At 35.9% G+C, this 22,404-nt stretch overlaps 2 protein-coding genes and 1 long non-coding RNA gene across 3 annotated transcripts in view; 2 read left to right on the top strand and 1 right to left on the bottom strand.

Annotated features, from left to right (window-relative positions):
• The first annotated feature begins 5,531 nt into the window (after window positions 1–5,531).
• Window positions 5,532–12,850, top strand: LOC139114729 (PHD finger protein 13-like). The gene is made up of 5 exons (XM_070676604.1): window positions 5,532–5,701; window positions 6,102–6,142; window positions 8,377–8,466; window positions 8,933–9,092; window positions 9,900–12,850. Exons 2-5 carry the CDS (start codon window positions 6,110–6,112, stop codon window positions 10,121–10,123), a joined length of 507 nt encoding a protein of 168 aa, XP_070532705.1. The 5' UTR covers window positions 5,532–5,701; window positions 6,102–6,109; the 3' UTR covers window positions 10,124–12,850.
• On the bottom strand, window positions 5,564–8,637 carry LOC139114730 (uncharacterized). Its single transcript, XR_011547940.1, has 2 exons — window positions 8,476–8,637; window positions 5,564–6,715 (listed from the first exon to the last, which is right to left on the bottom strand). It is a non-coding gene; the product is annotated as an uncharacterized lncRNA (long non-coding RNA).
• A 2,756-nt stretch (window positions 12,851–15,606) lies between the features above and the next one.
• LOC139114728 (nck-associated protein 1-like) overlaps window positions 15,607–22,404 on the top strand; it is a 38,399-nt gene continuing 31,601 nt past the window's right edge. The window contains exons 1-5 of the mRNA XM_070676603.1: window positions 15,607–15,830; window positions 18,303–18,410; window positions 20,848–20,940; window positions 21,356–21,412; window positions 22,112–22,254. Coding sequence (XP_070532704.1) covers window positions 15,726–15,830; window positions 18,303–18,410; window positions 20,848–20,940; window positions 21,356–21,412; window positions 22,112–22,254 — 506 coding nt within the window. The 5' untranslated portion in view covers window positions 15,607–15,725. The remainder of the gene's footprint in view (window positions 15,831–18,302; window positions 18,411–20,847; window positions 20,941–21,355; window positions 21,413–22,111; window positions 22,255–22,404) is intronic.

Raw genomic sequence — 22,404 nt, 5'->3', positions numbered from 1 at the left:
ATGCGATTCGACTTGTCCGATACAAAGTGCTCAACACAAAAGTAGAGCGAGATATATAAGGGTTGTTGGAGAATTTATTTTACAATTTCATCTCCACAACGTTGTTTCGTGAGTCGCGAGACTCACTTATCAGGAGACTAGACCGGAGTGAATCTACATTGGGCACACATCGCAGGTTGCGGAGATGGTGGAATTTTGGTTGAGATTAACAGTTGTTGCGTACCAGTATATTGCAATATATTGCATTTATCTCCCTCTTTCTTTTTTTTCCCCAAAAGTTGAAATAGGGTTTTGTCACCCTATTTTCGAAAGTTGGAATCGTGGATGGGGTCAGCCACTTTTTGATGTCCGCAAAACACTGTCATTAATTAAGCTCACGGACAAAGTATCAATTGGAAGTAATCATGGCTGATTTTGATGCAATGTCAATATACCGTCACATGGATGTGATCTTCCATGAATGTATTATTTACAAAACATTCGTTGATACTTTTAATGATATAATAACGTCAAATACTTGATGAATTTGTAAGAGTTTCTTTTGCTAGCTATTAGGCTGCGTTCCGAAACACCAACGGGGGACTTTTTGAAGGAAACCCCCCCCCCCATACAACCTCAAAAATTCAAGTAGCCCGACCTCCTTCCAGCTCACAAAATTTTTGAAGTTCCCAAATTAATTATATCTTCAGTCCGAATACTAGGCAATAGTAGGTTACTGGTTTCAGTTTTTGCACACGTCACGACAAAACATGTGTCACCTTTCCTTGTATCAAAAGGCAAAACTGATCACTTTGAAAAAAATCTGGAAAAGCTGACTTTCCAACAGATTCATATAAGTCATTATTAGTCACAATCAAGGTTTGAATAATATGTTATGAATATATATATATATATATATATATATATATATATATATATATATATATATATATATATATATATATATATATATATATATATATATATATATATATATACGAGCAGGACGTAGATTGATGTCTTCATCGGACTGGCAGAGTGCTCAATAGTTGAACTAGAGCTATAGGTAGATGAAAGTCCGGAGCTGGATTATTAGATTAAAACATTTATTCGCTACTCAGAGTTTCGTGCATCTTGCGATGCAGTCATCAGGTTGCCTGATGACTGCATCGCAAGATGCACGAAACTCTGAGTAGCGAATAAATGTTTTAATCTATAATCCAGCTCCGGACTTTTATCTACCTATATATATATATATATATATATATATATATATATATATATATATATATATATATATATATATATATATATATATATATATATATGATATGTATCAACATTTCAGATAAAAATTTTACATGATCATTGTACACTTCCAAAAATACCCCACTGCACTACGATCTAATTATGAGTCACGCACTTGTAGTTATTTTACAAAATGTGTACGGCAATGAGCGTCCACAGTATTGACTTCGCCGTCTATAAACAGTGAATAATATGAGGGGGGCTGTAGCTGCAACTGTCAACCACACACGGCAGTGCACAGACCTCCAATAACTCCAGCTCTCCTCACTGCTTCTCGATTCCCAAAATGTGTTCGGTGGGTCAAGCATCAATTCGATCTTTACACTTTTGCAGAGCGACATGTGAAGCCTGGGCAAGTCCCACCCACCCCCGTTCAGTCCCTCAATATTTCAAGTCCCCCTAATTAACGTTCCCTCAATTTTTTTTAGTTCCCTCAAATCTCCCGTCCCCCAGAGATGTTTGTGAACGCAGCCTTACTGTAAGATAATCACGTGCAAAGTCCTTAGGATAAGCAAATGTTTCTTGTATCCTGTATGGAATAGAGCTGTTGTACAAATCAAAAGGCGGATCATATTTTGTTCGTTCGGGGAAAATGTGTTTCAGATGATGATATGAATGTTCATATCGCCAGAATCTTAACGTTAATGTTCGATGCGGAGATTATTTTGTAGTGATGAGGTCAAATGGAAAGTGTACTATAAGTAGTTTGAGTATTTTTAGAGTCAAGCATATTTGGTTTCAACTTTTATAGTTTCTGTGTACTGTTTACTTTATTGGTGACAAAACTTTCTGCAAATGTATCAAGGGTATGCCGATGTCGGGTACTCAGAAATACGAGTAATTTCAGATATGGGGAAATAAATAATCTCGAGGATGAATGGCGGGATAAAATAATATTTGATTCGTTCAAATGCAATTTCAATGAACTACACTCTTGACGAAAACATGGCATCCATCAGTCAATTGCAAAGTTGTGTTCTTGAGAAATTCTGAACAACGCGAGGTTGTCGAGAAATTAAATGTCAGAAACGAGTATCGGAAAACGATCAATTGGTTGAATGATTGATCGATGATTTAATGTTTATATAAAGAGCCCATCAATGGATACTTAGTTTGCCGTAACCACTATTCACCCCAGGGACCCTCTAAACACTTAGGCAGAACAGTAGAGAACAAAATTGGTACAAATTATGTAAAAATTATCCGTAACAAAAATGAAAACACAACTGCAGCATGTATGTAATTAAAGTTACATGGCATGAGAGCAGGACGAAGCTTTAAAGAAATGAATTTAACAAATGACATTTCACATTATCTGATTTTGTTTGACCTGAAAAAATTCACTCTTGTGAAGGAAAATATCCAACCCTTGGGTCGAATACTCTCCGATGCACTAAAGATGACTAAATTTTGAGAGTAGTAGTATGTTTTGCTTTGAAATTCGGAAAATATAAAGTGTTTGTTTATGCAATAATGTACCCCCTCCCGGCCCGTAATGGACGAAAGCAAACTTTGCACAACGTAATGTACGAGACGGAGCCGAGTACATTATAGAGTGCAAAGTTTACTTGAGTCCATCGGGGTCGGGAGGGGTGCATTATTGCTATTATTCTATAGTTTTGGCAACGCCAGTTAATTTGTAGATGTAGACAACATCTTTGGCCACAATGCTGGATAATCTGATACATTATCAGTAATATAATCTGAAGGTAGAACTAGTATTGACAAAGCTATAACATAATTTAGTAATAAGTCTGATATCGCATATAACATAATTAATTTTAATAAGTCTGACATGACATGTATTTTGGTAAACATGTTTGAAAAATGTTGTTTGTCAAACTGTCGATGACCCTATATACAAAACAGCTGTTCTGTATTTGACTGGGTCACCAAAAGTGCAGCAGCTGGTATGTTTTGAAGTGACAGAATTTCCACATTGTGGTTAGAACTACATCACACAGTAGTGCAGCAATACATTGATTGTATAACAGATATATAGACCAAGATATACGTTTATCAATCGGCAGAAAACCATTTATTCGACGTAATAATAGTACAATAGTTCTGCTCATGACGTTAACTACTACTTTACATATATAATATCTCCATGTTAAATGTTTATCGATGATAAGACCAAGTATAGTTGATCTACGTCACTGAATTAAGCATCAAATTATTTTAAATGACATCATTTTTCAGAAGTTTGGAAAGCCTTTGTGTATTTGTCATAAGCAATATCTTTATGTTCTCCACATGTGTCCACATTCATAACCAATTTAGTATCATTACACCACGTGTTTACGTTGTTCATTTAGGTATTCAGTTTCTCAACTCAACAATGTCAGTAACAGATTCACTAATCGTGGCGTCGTCAGCCGACTGATTCCAAAGTTAAAAGGAGACCATTTGCAAATAATATAAATATAAGTTACATAAGTTAAATATAAGTTATATAAGTTACACGAGAATCCTACCCTGAGGTACTCCGTATTTGACCTGTCTTGCGTTAGAAGATATCCCTTTGAAAGAAACAAGCTCTTCCCTACCTTTCGGGTATGTAAGCTGACAATCGATTGCATACACTTGTGCAGTTTGAACTTCAACAAAATGTTAAAACGTCAAATGCTTGTATCTTCGTCAGTGTTTTGACATTAAATGTCAACTGTGTTATTTTTACAAATTTTGAAGAACGGCAAAGTATTGTATTTTTCATTTCTTGACCTTCGGCAGCTTCTTATAAAGACAGGCTAAAATACACATTCATATTACATCCTCAGAAAACCTCGCCTAAACATCTAGCGTTACCCATGTCTACGGACCACCATCAAGTGACAAAAGTAAGTTACTTTCCAGGTAGGTTTCAACAGTGATCAGATTAATATTTAAGATAATATGATGTAGAAATTATCTTGGCTGTTACAGTTTATACATTATACCGTTTGCAATGCTGTTTTCGCCTGTGACAACTCAATAACCAAAATGAAAGTCAAAAGGTGGAGAAAATAACGTCAATGAGATTGTTCTGGAAACAAGCTATGTATGTATGTATGTATATATATATATATATATATATATATATATATATATATATATATATATATATATATATTATCAGTACAGACTATGTTTACTTGAAATTATGATATGGATCATTGTGAGATTGACAAGAAAGAATCTGAAAAGCGACCAAGGTAATTATAACTTTTTTACTTTACTTCTTGAATGATTTAAATTGTGACACTGACTTCCTTTTCCAACTGAGATTATAAAAGTCAAAATGCAAAGGAAAATTAATATAATCCTACAAAGGTATGCCGAGTAGTCAGGGGCAAAATTCAAACCCGCGTATGACAACATACGACCTACTTTATTCGAAATGGCATTTGATTTTATTCGTTGTTGAATGGGTTTTGTGATCCTCTTTTTCCTCTCCGTCACGATATTTTTAGATACTTTTCTTGCCTTAATATCATGGCAAATCTTGCTGATAACCGTAAACTTGCTTTATTTTTCTTCAGAAAACACATGTGCCCAGCGAGGAAGTGCCACAGTGCTGTACAATGTGAAGGTGTAGATTTGTTTATTTTAGTGATATTTTGTCGTTAATAAGCATTTTTAATAATAGAAACTCATTTAAATATTGTTATCGTTTATCTCTTATGTTCGCGGGCATTTGTTCCAAATTATTCATTTCTTTTTATTGCGTTTGTTTCGCTACTTTGATATCTTTGTGGAGGGGGGGGGGGAGTTAAGCTTACACATAGGTGCTGCATGCTGGTGCTGTGCGTCTGGACCTCGGGTAAGTGTGTGGGCATATCAAAACAGAATTACTTGAAGACATAAACTTCCGCAGAATGTCGCGTTAGTGGCAAGCTGTTGCGTAGATCATGGGGTGAACGCCAGCCAGTTATTGCTGTCGAACAAAATCTAAGCGAGGGGGAGGGGGTGGGGCAGTCTACTGTGTGTCCTTCGCTTAAAATAACGACCAATATCCTCGTAATATGTTCTGAAATGCCTTATCATATAAATCTTTCCGTTGGCGGCCCTTCACAAGAACCGGGTGATCTGCAGTTTTCTTGAGGCTGTTCACAAGCGAACTGAAGTACCAAATAGTTGTCGTACGTCTGTACATGAGTGCACACAGGATCTTGTGTGACAGGGATACGGTCTTGTTTACGTCATGGATATGAAATTTACATACATAATCTTATGTATGTAAATAGAGGTCACGCCTCCGGTAAATTGCATTGTGGGTAAAAGCAGCGTTGTATCATTTTTCCACAGTACGTCCACCGGATACTCACGGATCCATTTGATGACATTCTTCCCTAAATCGACAATTTAATCGAGTATTCGATAAAGTCCACTTGTGAGTTTACTCTTTCACTGAATGGAAAGCGACGTTTTGAAGGTTAGTTCCAAAAACCCTATTGGTTAGCAGATATCACTAGAATGTCAAGCTTGCCTTTACACAAAACAACTGTGTTACTGCATTGCCCGTGTCAAGCTTGTGATCGTACAACGTACACAACCAACTGTCCACAGAACAATAAGGCATGCTTTTCTCTAATCTATGACTTTCGTCATTTTCAATCCCTCGTTCCCTTTCCTTCTCGCGAACGGAGCTGTACGAGGAACGCTTTCGGTATACGGACGAAACGCGGCCTTGGCCAAAATCGTTTCTTCATCATAACATGGTGTTTGCATGTTTGCAAATTGTACTTACAAGACTGCGCTCAGCAGACTAGGCTTTTCACTGTAAGAAAAATACCCCCAAATGATTCACCAGATGTGTTTCAATCATATTTCAGCTTCAAATATGATGAAGTTACCAAAGAAAGAAGAAAATGAGGTAAGTCCGTCTGACCATTGTACGCAGCTTACGTTACGATACTTCTGTCTTCAACAACCTTCACGGGACGCCATGACTTCATTCTCAGGCCATATGAGAGTGCGAAAATGAACACATTGCATACTCGGAAGTTTCTCCACAGATTTTGTTAAAATTTCGTAGAGGACTTTGCACTGGTGTTATTGTAAGGCTACCGAAATTTTGTAAAAATCCATCGACTAGTTATTGCGATATTTTATGTTTTATGTCTCTCGTTGCGTATGTTCGGGCAGAGGTTTAAATTCGTTTAATTGTTCCAATGTTGCGTTGCATACTTGAAAATCACATCGTTGTGATCGACGAATCTCTAATCCATTCATAAAAATTTGTGTTTCATATTCATTTCTGTAATCTTCAGAAAATATCGTCAAGAATATGCCGGGTTTTGACAATATTTCGACTGACACGCATTGCTCTCGTTTCTTTATGGCGGCCATATTGCTGAATTATTGTTGTCCTTTGCAATGGCAGCACGGGTTGCGTACGTTGTACCGTTGACTCCACGTCAGCCCGCTAGTGTCAGTTCCGTTGTTTCTATTCAAAATTAGGCAAAAGATTGTAAACAACACTAAATGAACAGAATCTCCGTTTCATGTCATGTTCTAGCGCTCAGTGTTCAGGGTACGTCTTCGAAATTGTGAAACTATACCGACCATACACTCCAGAGAGACTACACAGAAACACGAGGGGAAGTGAGATTTTTTCTCATGGACATCTAGATAGTATGATAAAGATTGCTTTTTACAAATTTAATTTGTTGACTTCATAGATAGGTATACCGTGCATGTTCGCTTTGTGAGAGAAAGTATAGGGCATTCGGAAAGGACGTCAACTCGTGTGGTAACACAAGCAATGTAATCTGGCTTGTCGATAACGAACAATCATGAAACTGAACATTAACAAATGGCCACAGTCACATATAAAGTTATGTGGAAAAAAAACGTTCAACCATCGGTTTATGACTCGAAGTCAAAAGCTGTAGTTTGCAATTTGCTGTGGAGAGAGACTGACCAAGTTTGATTTGAGGATCAAGTATTCCAGATGGTTTTACAGGAGGTTACAGTAGCTTAGAGTGGACGCAGTCGAGGGCGGTGTATCATTCAACATTGCGAAATTAGCTTCAGGTTCATGGTTGGTGAACGACCAGTATTGTTCAAGAGAACAACATATTATTTGCCTTGTGACGGGTATATAATGACATCAACCATTTCAGAACCAAAATCCAAATTATAGCTACATTGATACCTGTATGAAAGGATGCTTGTTTATGCTGTTTGGGGCAGTACACTACAACAGTGTTCAATAGATAATATATTCATGTTCATGCAGATTGTTTGCCCAGTATACACAAGGTCACTTGCTGGACTCAGAGACATTTTCATTCAAAGTTTCATAGTAACTACTTCAAATAATAACATTTCTACATTATTTATTCATTCTGTTCGTTGTACAGTCAGGTCTCTTACCTTCCCACCAGAAGTGTCAGCACCTGACATAGTTGTTCGGAAAAAAATTTCAAGGAATATATTTACAAACAATTGTTATACAGTTTTGAGTTTTGAAGCTTCTTACTTCCCATACCATTGAAACTAAATACTATCCTTATCAAATAATTCATAAATATTCAAGAATGTGACTTTTAGAACCCCACTAAATTTATTCAAGAGAATGTGCAAATGGTAGAGCAGATATTTGCCATTGGTTTGTCCATGGATGTAAAAAATAATTTTTTACATCCATGGTTTGTCATAGCAAGATTTTGCCTCAGTTCAGTGTTGTAACAGCATCTAAATTTTGCGTAGTAACTTGGCAGAGCTTACTAGGTTTCACATGGTTTGGCTAATAACATGAGGGACTGGATAAAGGGTGACATAGTTCCCAAGCAATAGTAAAGACAAGACTTGTCATGAAACATAAGCCTAATCCAAGATTTTATGTGCTTGTGTATGTCATAACAGGATAAATATCTTGTACTTTTCTAGAAGTATTTCTGTGGCATGTATTATTTTCTACAAGAGGATTTAATGTTCAAGGAATATTCCTACGTATTATTCTTCATGGTATCACCGAATTTTGGTGTACATCTCGAAACTAGAATTGCATAAAATTGATTTACAATCATCAAATTTCAGTATATATCTAAAAGCTAGAATGGAATGAAATTGAGTTACAGTTACACTTTTCTTATACTGTAGGTGTATTCACCTCAGCCAAAGAAGAGACGAACAGTAGCTGACTTCAATATGTTTTGCACATGGGTTCTGGCTTATGAAGCTGAACAACAGGTAGTGTACCTTGCTATACTTCTCTCCATACCTCAATGTTCACATCCATTGCATATGACCATATACATGACGTACAATCCTATTGTTCACAGTAACATTCACCAATTCCTGTTACCAGCGTCAAACAACCAACAGGTTACTTCACCATGAAGGCAGCTACATGGCCTCTGCAAAGACACTTCATTGATTTTAATGCAAATTACTGCTCAGCAATTCACGTGACCAAAAGTAAAATAGCATGTAGTAAATGAGAATTGTCATGTTAATGTGGGTACCACCACTAGGTAAATACCCAGAGCTGGAGGTGATTAATTATTCATGTGTTACCATATATGGAAGGGCTTCCTGCATTGTTCAGAAGGGGTTTGCAGTATCATGATAGCGGGTATGTGACCTAGTTACACAGCTTGGGTCATGTCAAAGATATCGGTGCGTCTTCATTGATCAATATTTATTATCTGAACAGGAACTTTTAAGGAAAGATAACAGCAGCCCTCTCGACAGTGGTGGTAGCAGTGCTGGTAGTTATAGCAGTGATTCACTGGACAGTATGAGTAGTACAATGAGTAGTAGCAGCACTAATTCAACGTTAATTCCCAAAAGAAGAAATGACATCCGTGAAGATGGTGAGTATGAATCTGTGGCTTATAGTGCCTGCCAGTCACAAGTTTTGATGTGTATCCAAATATTTCAAGGTGCAAGGATCGCTGCACTGAGCAAAATAGGTGGAAGCACTAGGGAATAAGACTAAAGGACATCAGTTTGGCTGTTACTATCAGTAGTTAATATTGATATCATGTAAACAGTGATAGCCATTAATCACAATAAGCCTATTTTATTTATCTGAATCATTTTATTTCCATTGCATGTTTGTTCATCTTCTGTAAAACTTTACAACTTCTGTATGTATTGCCTCTATGGTCAGTGTGTAAATGCATCATAGGCGGAAGATAAGTTTTGGCAAATGACCATGGTTGACCAAAAATATCACTATGTTTCCCCAAAACATGCAAATGAAGTAGATGTGAAAATAGTGCAAATGAAAAATCCAGAATTACAGGCAGATTGCTTTTATTAAAGCTTGTATGTTCCTTAGGAAAAGTAGATTTAATTACATTTTGTCAATTCTTAAGTGGGTATCTGCAATTTCTTTCTTTTTATAAATTTTTACCAAAATTATTTTATCGTGAGGGGAAAATCTCAGAAACCACAGGTTTATCACAGTCATTATTTTTAATGCAGACTTCATCTATTTCTTGAGTCTAAAGAAAGTGACAATATTTTAGTTTTAAGGATATTTTGTGTCTAGGTGTTTAAAAAAATTGCATATGGACAGTGGAAAGATATGATATAGCAATGTAATGAGTTATCATATGAAAGCTGACTAGCAGAGATATTGAATCCTAGTAAATGTTAATTTTCTTTGTTTGCAGGTGAAGATTCATTCGATTTAATCACATGTTACTGTAATAAACCATTTGCTGGTAGGCCAATGATAGAGTGCTCTGAATGTCAAACCTGGATTCATCTCTCCTGTGCTAAAATCCGCAAATCCAACATTCCAGATGTTTTTGTATGTCAGAGATGTCGAGATGCCAAGCACACAATAAGGCGGTCAGGGCGTGTTCGTGGTCCGAAGAAGAGGTTTATTGAATAGCTTTTATAATTTTTAGTGACAACAAAGACAAAAAATGAATTTTTCAGATTATTTTTCAACTTCAGTGAAGTTTGTCTTTTAACAAAATGACAATAGATTTTTTGCATAAGGAAACTCCTTAACAGTGATAAAGGCAAAACCTGCATGTTACCTACAAATGGCCCGTCAAAAAAAAATTGGGGAAAATTATTTCATGTTATTTTTTGCTCACAAAAATTAGAAAATTGTGAACATTTTGAAAATATACAGAAATTTGTGTAAATATCATGGGTATATTCATCTGCATCTATCTGCTTTACATATAATATATTTTGACAACTATGCGTACAACTTTGGACACATTTTCAGGATATTTACAACTTTCAGTATGATTATTATGTAATCATCTTTTGTAGCTTTGTCCCATCCAAAGGGAAACATCTGTTGAATTCATCACATTATGAAACTCCTTGACATCAACCTTTTTGTAGCTTTTATGAAATCCAGACTTCAGCATCATTATTATTTGCATCTTTTTACTCAGCACTACTTTATATTGTAAGTTCTGATCTGGAATTGTATGTTTTTCATTGAAAAAACCAGCAATGATGTTTTTTCAAGTGTGGTTTGGTATTGCCATATTTCTCAACTGTGCAGCATCTTCTTAAAGTGCAGTACAAGTGTAAGTGAAATGAAATATATTATCTCTGAAGTCTTTAGTCTAAATAATTTCTATCACATGCAGAAGCCAAGTTAATTTTTGGCCCCTGTATGCCAAAGGCTCACAAACAGGCCAATGTCAATCACCCCATCTGTCTGTGTGTCTGTCTGTCTGTAGACCACAGCTGTGGAGGTCGTAACACAAAAATTACTGCTTCAAATTTGACCTGTATAGCTACGTTGGACATTAGAATGATTTTCAAGAGCTGCATGGAATCTTATATATGTTGCTTGCAGAATTATGCAAAATGTACAGAAATATTAATTATGATTTTTCAGAAATTTCAAAAATGTTCCATCTATAACAGAATTACTTGATATTTTGACATATCTTTGTAGGGACAATCACGGTTACTAATCGTGACACAGTGTATTTCAAATTTAAACTGGCAAACAAATTGCATATTTTATTTTGAGGTATTGTTAATTTTTTCAAAAGTTTTTTCAGGAACTACTCGTGAGGACAGTCTCAGATTTGGTTTGTAGCTTCTTTTGGATGATCTGAAAATGATGAAATGAGGACTGTGTTTACACCCTAAATTTTTCATAGCATTCGATGATAATGCAGAAAGCAAGAAACAGCTGAATGTCATATTCCATCTAGGACTGAAACTTACAATTTAAGTTTGGCTTGTGCATGTGATACGTGCTCTTCTCTAATATTGTCTTCATCCAGCTGGGAAAATACTCATCATACATTCATTATTTAAATGAACTGAGACAGAACTTACATCAATCAAATTTTCCGTGAAACAAAATATCCTTGAACAAGAGGATTAAATTGCAATTTCAATTTTGATTTCACTTACCTGTGTTAGCTGAATGATCTTGTCAGTTGGGTGACACTGTAAACTTTGCACCACTTCTTGTCCTTGTCAGGCAGTGTCCAATAATCAGGATACAGAGGTAACTTTCAAATTATTTATCATTGCATTGGAATTGAGTCGTCAGGCAATCAAGATTATTTCCAAGAAGTGCTAAATTTGACAGTGAATTGTAACAGTCAGAGCAGGGTCATCAAGGTTACATATTCAGATGAATCAGTGGTTAACAAAGTTTGCCAATTATCACAAATCTGTTGTCAAATTTCACAAACTTCAAAGATTTGTCAGCTTAGATCACTCTGTTTATGGTGGCCAGTGTGATATCAAGTAAAATTCCTCATTTTTGGTCAACATTGTAAATTTACAGTTTAGACTTATTCATTACTCATTAACTCTCTTATCCGGTACATTAATTTGCTAAAAATAGAAATATATGCAGGCCATTCATTTAAGTCTACCACTGTCACACTGACTTACTCTTGGTTGTGTAGCAGAAACTTGTGCATTGATGTAACTGGATAATTCTTTTCCTTCAATGCGGGCATTACTGACCATTATTTAGGAAACATGCAGTCCCTTGATCTTCATTATTACATGGCCAGAGGAGTTTCTGTTTGTAAATAATTATACAAAATTTCTGGCGTTAGTTTGAGTATGGATGACATCACCTGTGTACATAGTACAAAACACAAGAATGAATTGACATCTTTAGAATTATTGTTGTTGTATTTCCTCGATTGAATTTCTGTTAAGATACCAAGGTAGCATCAGTCATATTTCTTATAAAAGGACCTGTTTTTAACTACTGTACCAGTGCTAAGTTGCAAGGATGAATTGTGAAAAGAAAAATGTTAATGCAAGAAAAATCTGAATGCAGTTCCTTGCATAATTTTTCAAAATGTGAAAAACTACAGTCATATTTTTTAAGGCATTGGCAATTTGGAAATGTCCATTACTTCGTCATATTGTCATATTTTTCAAACCCTTTTCTATAACATGTTAATGGGCATGTACCTTTGATGTACAGCTACCTGTTTTGTATATATCAAAGCAATCCTGTATAATAAGAAATCACTGCCTAATATTCTTTCGAAATGAAGTTAAAACAAGATTTGCTTTTAATTTGGTTTTTGGGTTATGACGCCATCTGTATATTTCTTTTGTTTTTTTCCAGAATCATTAAACAAATTACCAGTTACAACAACCGAATATCTGAATTTTTAGCAGAGTGTGCTGCATGTATGTCTGAAAGGAGTAGCTAGTCGTGTTAGTGTGTCATTCATATATGTATGTGGGTATGCCAGTGAGAACATGTACACAATGATTTGGCTAAAGAGTTGTGGTGAAATAAACTTATCAGTTAAAGTAATATGCGCCTTGCTCAAACTTTCTCAGGGAAACTTTCAAACATGCTCTTACAAACTCTATAATAAAATCAGAGATCATCATGCACCTTTTGGTACAGTGAAAAAACTAACTTTACTGACACTTGAAATTCAAGATGGCTGCCATCCCTGTATGAAATCTGTACGGGAAATTAAATTTTCAATTTTCACAAAAGCCTGCAAAAGCTTTAGTTACTCCATCAGCTACAAAATGAGCCCTTAAAAGTGGTAGACCAAGGTATTGTAAAGTTTTTTGGATCTGTGTCCCTGAGGCGCATTCTACCTTTTAAATATATAATTGAGTAACTTGATATTTAAAATTATGCCTATAATTAGGTTGTCCCTTTTGGACAATTTATTCATCTTTTTAAAGCAGTAAGAAATCTTCAGTGTACAGTGTTTACAGGTTTCTGTCTCTTTCATATCAATAGTTACTTTCTGATACTTGCAATGCATTTAAATCTTCAATCTTGAAGGCAAATATGTGGTATGAGTCAGGAGTCAGCATGTCATAACTGTATGAGTGTATTGCAACTTTGTCTTTAGCGCAACTATAATAAATTTTTTCAAATAATATACAAACCCCTTGAATGAGCTATAACTAAAAAATGCAAATAATAAAGGAAGTACATATCAGATTTAGTTTGCATGGACTTGCATTTTGATAAATTCATCTAAAAATTGTTTGCCCTGCTGTGTTCAGCTTGATTGGCATTTTGATCTTCTCGTTTTGCTTCATTTAAATTTTGTCAAAATCAACAATATTGAATTTGTAAGGCAGGTTTGAGTATTTTTAATACGAAATGCTTATCTCACCTACTAGTAAAGTTGGTTTTCAGTTTCTAAGGGATTTGTTTAAAATATCACAATTGTACGACTGCTATAAGTGTTCCAAAATGTGTGCTTTGTAGAGTTCAATGTTCTGAAATATTGCCAACCAGCATACTACCATATTGTCATATTTTCACACATGACTAGTGAGACAGCCATAGGATGAAATCAACATGTCATCATCAATAGATATACTAATAGATTGTTTCATTTGTATATCATGGGATATTGACCAATTGATTTATCATCTCATAAGGTCAAATACATTGGGTCATTTGTTGACTATGACAACAGTGTATGGTCAAGTGCCAAGGTCAAGTGATCAAGGATTGCAGCCAGTGTGTCAAGTAAAGGGAGACAAGACTGTTGGTAGTGAGTGCATGTCTTGATTGGAGATATCACAGATTGAAGAGGAACACTATAGAGCATGCTCATTTCCAATAGTCGTTTCTACAACCCACTATATTAACTACCAACCAGTGGTTTTCAGTTGGTGTTGAAAACTGATCAAGATAATCCTCTGGTGAGATCAATGTCCTTGGATTGATAACAACAGTGTGTAGGAGCGTGATCAAGGGGTTGTTTAAATTATCAAAGATTGACAAGGCATATTGAAGCACACTCTTTCCCCAAAGTCATGTTTACTATCCCCTGTGGTGGCATCTGAAAGAATTTTCAAACTGAGTCTCATAGTCAAACCTTTAATTTTAAAGTTAAATTTATTCCAACATCAATATGGAATGTCAAGTTTACATAACTGTAAATATCATTATTTTTTTCATTATTATATATTTATTTAGCCGTATACACATACGCGACATTGGCATAAAATGAAATACAAAACAAAAGAATTACAAGATCGAAAAACTTCGCAAGAGAGAGATGAAAAAACCATCGCAAACCTACATGTTATAAGCTTTCATCAGCTCATTAAAGAACTTTGCAGTAATATGCACAAAGGAATCATCGAAACAAGACATTATGTAATTGAAGAAGGACATCTTGTCAAAATATTTTAGCTGAGCCTGAATATCACAATAGAATTACAGTAAGTATCTCTTAAATCTTGTGCAGATACACTTTGACAAATCATAATACAATGAAATTCATCTCCAACATCACTTTTGCATAAAGTACAAAGTCTTAGGTGTCTAAAAATATTCTTATAGCGACCGACTTCAACTGGGAAAATATGATTTGAAATTCTTGTTTTTGTTAATGCTATTCTATCAAAAGGATTTTGAATGAGAGACAGATACTTCTCATATTTTAAAAGTTTTAATCTTACAATAAATATTTCGTTTCTCATTACTTTCTATGGTTTTCTTCCAGACATCAACAAACTTTGCATTCAAGGAATGTTTTATTGTCCTAATAAGAGTAGACAGTTTACAATTCTTCACTCTCATTAAGTGCGAACAATCACAGAATGCAAAGACAGATTTAACAAAGTCTAAAAATGTAGTAGACCCTTCTCATGCAATTTGTTTTCAAGTTCATAGTAAATATGTAAAGTCAACAAATAGAAGTACAAGGGGTTAGTCTGAAAAAGCAGCCAATGAGTGTGAAAGACGAATATCAACAAGCTTATTTCATTACAATACAGTCCCTCCACCACCAAAAAACTTATTTATAACCACAAATTCAATGCGGCTAGCAGAGTCCGGTCTGCGTAGTGGAAAACGCCCTCACACGGGAGCTGGAGCGCTTACCTTATTACGGTATGGTGTATTGTGGGTAAAGCAGGAACAGTGAAAACTCCACACCCATACCGTCCAGGAAGTAGATATTGTGGCTCTCCGCTGACGAAGTGAATGTAGTCGTTGACATAAAAGAAGATCGTGTGCGCGAAAAGATCTCAAAATGTCGCGATCTATGACGCAAGCGCAGCAAAAGTTGGCTGAGAAGCTGTCGATCATAAACGAGAGAGGAATTGGTATGCTGACGCGGATATACAACATAAAGAAGGTAAGTTACTGTTGTTGAAACCGTACCGCAGCGGTCAGTGCTCGGGGTGTGTTCATATATGTAAATATATGTTCGTTCGTTATAGTCATCCACTGATCCACACATCAACTTCCGCAAAGGTTGTCGTATATTTTAGTTCCTGATGATCCATGTTTTCGTAAATTATGCAGTAACAGTAGGCGTAGTATGCAGTTATGTACTATACTCGTACTACGTGTACTCTTTTTTTACATCAATGCTACATGCTACGGTCGTGTTTACAATTTACCAAGAAGGGGGCCGGGGGCCAACCCAGCAAGAGATGGCACGTACCCCGGCACATACCCAGCCTGCTCAGTTACTGATGGAAGTGGACTATGATGTCCAATCCGTGTCAAAATAACTATTTTCTATTTTGCTGTGCGAAATTCAATTTGACGCCTCTGCATTTTGTTTATTTTGCTGCATGCTAAATCCCATTTTAAACCCCAGCATTTGTTTTCCACCGTTCCACACCACCACATAAATGAAGCAATCCAATCAGTCAGTAGGGCATTGAATTGAAAAATCTTTCAGAGATTCAGAAACATCATATCAATACATCTGATTTAGATACCAGAATGCAAAATGAGCTAGATTAATTTATTACGAAATCAACAAAATGCATAACTATTTGAATTTTAATAGATTTAAGCTCTTTCCACGAAACAACGTCTTGACCTTGTTATTTATAAAGCTCCATAACACACAACAAAGACAATACACTTGATATTACAACCACACAAAATCAACAGAATATTGGAATTCCTATAGAGACTCATGCCACACAACAGCAGTGTCGCAGCCAGGAATTTTAAACTAGGGAACACTGTGTCCCACTATTAGTTATTTTAGGGATATTTTGAACATTTAAAATGTGTCATTAATCAATCAAATTTGCTATTATTTTGTAACAAATTAGTTTCACAGAACAAAATTCAAGCAACTGGGATGCTTGAATTTCAGGCAATTGATGTGGCAGTGTACCATATCTCAGCCGCCGATCAGAGCTCAGTCTGACTACAAGCAAGTAATGATACCAAGTGCATCATTTTAATTACTTTACAGTTCGTACATAAGTATAAGCCTCAAAATAATCATGCAAAACAAAGGTCATTGTCAATTACAGATAATACTTGCATACTTCACCCAACACAGTTGACTCATGAGTGCGCCGGAGGTGACCCGCAGTACACAAGAATGCGGGACAACAGGTTCCGTTTTGGGGACATTGTCGCAAGGGCACGTCATGGCTGCAACTCTGCTACAGTATATTTTCATTAAAGGAAAAACATTTACATTGTAATTTGCAACAACAAAATCAACTTTACACAAAAGGTCATGTTGTTGAGTGAAAAGTGACAAGATCAACAATACAAACAACATGGACATATTTAGAGGATGAAAGAGTTCAACTACAAAACAAGAGAAACAACTTTAACAAAAGCAAACAAACAAAATCATGAACTACAGTCTGTCTTTCACAACAACAAACAGCTATTCCATCTGATCAAAACTAAGGAAACCATTCAAGGCTCAGAGAGAACTGATGTGAACTTGAAAAAGTCAAAATATTAAGAAACTGTTCCTGCAGAATTATAAAGATGAATTTAAGCAACTGAGGAAGAGAGTGCTCACTGGTTTCAAGTAGGGTCAATGAGTCAGTGTTGTCAGAGACTTGATACCAGACAAGCACTACTAGTATATGCTTTGTGAGAAAGTCATCCATTCTGTCTAGCTGAATATTGTTGATGAGATGGTGCTACAGAGATGTGTTCTTAAATGAACTGTATGTCTTCAAGGTCAAAACAACTGAATATATTTAGTATAGTTTCTCATTTCATAATTAGAAATTAATGTTGTTACTACTGATTGAACTTTTAACTTGCATGCTTCTGATGGTTTGAAATGCAAGATCATAAATTGCTGTGCTTGCTTTGAACCAATTTCATCCATCATGAATAGTGACCAATTCATGATGGATCAAAAATTAAAATGTCTCCTGTAATAGTATATGCACAGGGTTATTTGATAACTTGATCCATTAGGCTTTTGAAAAGTATCTCACATGTTTTCAATTCTTATGGTGTTTCATGATTTTCCAAGTTCAAATCCATAACTCAGATATGTCACTGTATTCTCTCACGTAGGTGAATCCTAGCAACAAGTTTTTGAAATTCTCCACAAGAAAGAATGTGAACTCCAAATTGTTGCTTTTGAAATCTTTCATGATTGATTATGCATTCACTGTGTCATTGATGATCATGTATCATAAATTGAAATGAATGAAATGCCATAGCCGGATTCATTGGTTGGAAGTAATTACAGTGTGTTAGTGTTCAATACTCGAGGATAAAGTGCCTCTGCTGTGCATGTTGTATCACTGGAGAGTTTTATAGATTAGTGTTTTGTATTTATTTGTGTTTTGTTTTTATTTATGTTTTGTATAAACAGGCATGTCAAGATTCCAAATCCAAGCCATCATTCCTGTCAGACAGGTCATTGGAAAGCAGCATCAAATTCATTGTCAGAAAATTCCCCAATGTGGACAAGAGTAATCATGTGAGTACGTTTACTGACCATTTTAATCATTATTGGAAGTACCAATATTAGCCCTATACTTCAACAGTTTGACCTAGCAATTAGTGGTAATAATTTATAAATCAGTTGTTATGATAGAGTATAATAATTGGTAAATCTTCAAAATCAGCAGGCCATAGCTCAAATATACGTGGTACAGCATTAGGGACCGTCTCAGATTGTCGCAGAAGTTCAAAAAGCGAAATTTATTCGTTTAGGGGGGGAGGGGGGTTTGACCTCCATTCAATTAGTGAACTTCACTTTCGCACTTTTATTTTGTGACCACAAGTTTTCGTGTGTTTATTTTAAATTAAAGAAAACTGCACACTCGTGCCAACAAATTTATAACTGTTTCCCTCTCGTTTGTGCCCCAAACACAATTTACCGAATAGGAACATCGGATCCTAAACATTCCATTCATCAAATTATACAAAGACAAAAAGTATCATTTTTTTAAAAAATGTGCTATATATAAGCGTCTGCTCTAACCACTAGATGTCTTTATTCCCACTTGTTATGCACGTGGTCATAGTCGTTTTAATATGATTGAACATGCCTTGGCCCCCTTGTCAAAGTTTTTCGCTATTATTACCGCCCCTACCAAGTACAAATTACGTGTTCACAAAGACAAAGAACAGCACAAGAGATGTAAAAAGGGAAAGTAAAATAAAATGAAACTTTTATGCGGTAAAATGCCCTGTTAGTACTCAAATCTGATCGTTTACTTTAATTGTAATGTGGCAAGGGGAATACGTCTTTAGTAGCTATAGCAAAATTCAACATTGTACTCTCAGGCAGACATGAACATTTCGCACTTTTGAAGTTTCGTTTAGGGGGAGGGGGGAGGGGGTTTTGATCTAAACGAAGAAATTTCGTTTCTTGAACTTCTGCGACAATCTGAGACGGTCCCTTATCAAAACTGGATATCACTGGCGTGAAAGAGACATTTAGAGGAGACAATAAGTACGTTCAGACTGACAACTTTGCGTCGGCCCAGGTCCCGACCAGGGCCGGGGCCGACGTAAAAAACCAATGTGGACACGCTGAGTCGGCCCTGGGCCGACTCAGTTTGGTCCCGGTTAGAAGGGGGGGTTCAGGGCCGACTCAGGGCCGACGCAAAATTTGGTCCGACGCAAATCGCCAGTGTGGACACGTTACGTCGGCCCTGGTCCCAGTTGACCAGGCCTCCGCTATGGATCGAAGTTGAACTAGTCACACTATTCGCACAAAACAAACGACGTTTGAAACTAAAGTTTACACCTATCGAAAGTTTTCAATCCAGTCTTTACATTTTAATATCATCCCATGTACGCTGAACTTCCCACCAACCTTTGTTCCGCAAACGAGACCATGTCATTCGATTCCACAGTGCACGTAATAGACTAGAGAGGCATGTCAAAAATGCCGCGCACTGGTTATTTCTCCACTGCGGTCTTATATATACCATATGCTCATCCAATAAATGGTGAAGATCTCTCCGATGATTAAAAGGGTGAGTGGTAGTCATATTTGCCCTTCTTGTGCGTAAAAACACAGGAAAATCATGAACAGTAGAAACAGCGTGCCATATTCAAATGCGCCATTTTGAACTTTGACAGGTCAGAGGTCACAAAGGAAGGTAAAGTTACGTCGGCCCTAATTCTGGTACCGGTCAGTGTGGACACGGACCAAATTTAATCCCAAAAGGACAATTATTTTGCGTCGGCCCAAATTTCAGTTGGGTTGCCAATGTGAACAAGATAAATGTCACATGGTAGTGCACTAACCTACCTGTGGATATATACATATCATCATATACATTGTATTGAAGTCCCATATGCACACATCAAAGTAATCAATACTGGAACATGATGTTAGGCATAGAAAAATAAAAAGGTTGTTTCTCTTCCTAGACATATTGCAAAAATGATGCAGTGATGCGGGTTTTTTTCTTTTCAATTTTTTTTTATTCTTCAACCAACAAGAACGCGCAAAAAACATGAAAACAACACAGGAATGCACACAGAGATATATGCACAGCAGTGTTGCTTTAGTATTTTTGTATAGCAACAGTTCTGTGGTTTGACTTTTAGTGCAGTAATGCACAGTTATGACAGCATAATGGACAGTCACTGTTCTGAATGGAATGTTAGTGTCAGTTATTATGTTTACATTTCTGTTTTATACAGCACTGTGTCATGCACTATCGTCGCATAGTTTTGCGTTCTTTTTTTAAAAAATTGTATTTCCTCATGAGCAGAAAAAAGGTTGACGGGTGGGTCTGAATTGACATGGGCGAGGATGAGAAACAATCTTTTTATTTTTCTTGGCCTTCCTTATAGGGTGTGTTTTCCTGGCTGAAAAGTTTACATTTTACAAAAGTTGGATTTGTCCATTACCAATCTGATATTAGGATTTCCTTGTTTTTTACATTCTACAGAAAGAGTTGAATCCAGTGACAATGATCAAAAGCGATATTGTCAAATCTCTATCCCTTTATTACTTCACATTTGTTGATTTATTGGATTTTAAGGTATGTAACTCAAGTATTTGACACAAGTATGTGACACACATTGTACATGTATCAATTCAAACCAATACTATCTGGTTAATTCTTTTCATTTTAATTTGAAGCAAGCCACATAATCTCATCTAGTGTCATTATGCAAGCCTGCTGGTACACAATGTCATTTAATTAGTTCATGAATTTTTAAAGAAAGACATTTTCTGTGATGATATTTCTTCAAGTAGAACAGAAAGTTTGTATGCATCACTTGTATTGTCATGAATATGGGCATTTTACTCCTGTGATTCCTGCCTGAGTATTTGGAGGAGGATGCATTCATTGGCTAATTTGAAAGTATTCATTTCTTGTTGGAAGACTGTGTACCTATTTGTTTTATCATACTGTACCTGCAATTGTAATTGGAGTTATTTGGTTTTGCTAGGATCATGCACAGGAGTTACTGACAACGATGGATGCATGTGGAGTCTATTTTGATATTGTGAGTACTTTTACAACAATGTACAGTACATCTGTCATGGAAAGATTGATAAATATATGTGTATGACTCTTGCCCTTTGTTCAAACCAATATTGATGCTAATGTTAATGGTTCTGTAAAGTACAGACTTCTAAACTAGGCAAAGCCAGTTCAGGCACATTTATATTCAAATCGCAGACTTTCAAATATACCCCAAATGATCACAGACAAACACTACTCAGTTTGGAATAGGGCTGTTTACAGTTTGTGTTATTGTTCTCTCATTAATATGCAAAAATAAATTTTTCCGCATTTTTAGATTACGCTTTTGAAAATTACACATGCAAAAATGACGAAAACACATCTTAGTAGGCGACTGCTAGTGTAACAATGAATACTAAAAAACATTTTCACGACTCAGAGTACAAGCTGCAAAAACAGTCATGCATGCAACATTGATAAAATTTGTACGCATTTCAAGCCGCGTGTCCAATGTCTTGTGTATACAGCTATATTAAGTAACAAACCTGTAACCGTGAACAGCGCTATTTACATACAGCAGCTGGAATACCTCAATCATATTCAATTTATTTGTTTGTTCCTGTATACCATTTCTTCCTTCAAAAGAGATCATTATATATGCATAAGTAATTCTCATGATTTACCGTGTTTAAATTTCACACTGCAACATTTTTAATAACTTACTATGTTTAAATTTCAGACAAACAACTTTGATTTGACGAAGGGTTATTTGGACTTAGTTGTAACATACACAACATTGATGCTGTTGCTTGCCAGAGTTGAGGATAGGAAAGCTGTGTTGGGTCTCTACAACTATGCATATGAAATGGTAAATGGTAGCAGGTAAGATTTATAAAAATAGTTTTACCAGTAAAATGGAGACTTTAAAAATGAGTGCATGTTTAGAAGATGTTTTACATTTTCAGAATCAGCATTGGTCTCTAGCAGCTGGAATATTTCATCACCTCAAACATATCTTTGTAATTGATGTTT

The sequence above is a fragment of the Ptychodera flava genome, chromosome 16 (assembly GCF_041260155.1).
Source record: "Ptychodera flava strain L36383 chromosome 16, AS_Pfla_20210202, whole genome shotgun sequence".
Taxonomy (NCBI): domain Eukaryota; kingdom Metazoa; phylum Hemichordata; class Enteropneusta; family Ptychoderidae; genus Ptychodera; species Ptychodera flava.
This window is presented reverse-complemented; position numbering and strand designations above follow the sequence as displayed.

Excerpts from the sequence above, each read along its gene's own strand:
- LOC139114729 (XM_070676604.1), top strand. The coding sequence starts at position 6,110 with ATGATGAAGTTACCAAAGAAAGAAGAAAATGAG. Across the intron at positions 6,143-8,376 it reads CAAAGAAAGAAGAAAATGAG|GTGTATTCACCTCAGCCAAA; the intron begins GTAAGTCCGTCT and ends CTTATACTGTAG. Across the intron at positions 9,093-9,899 it reads AAATGACATCCGTGAAGATG|GTGAAGATTCATTCGATTTA; the intron begins GTGAGTATGAAT and ends CTTTGTTTGCAG.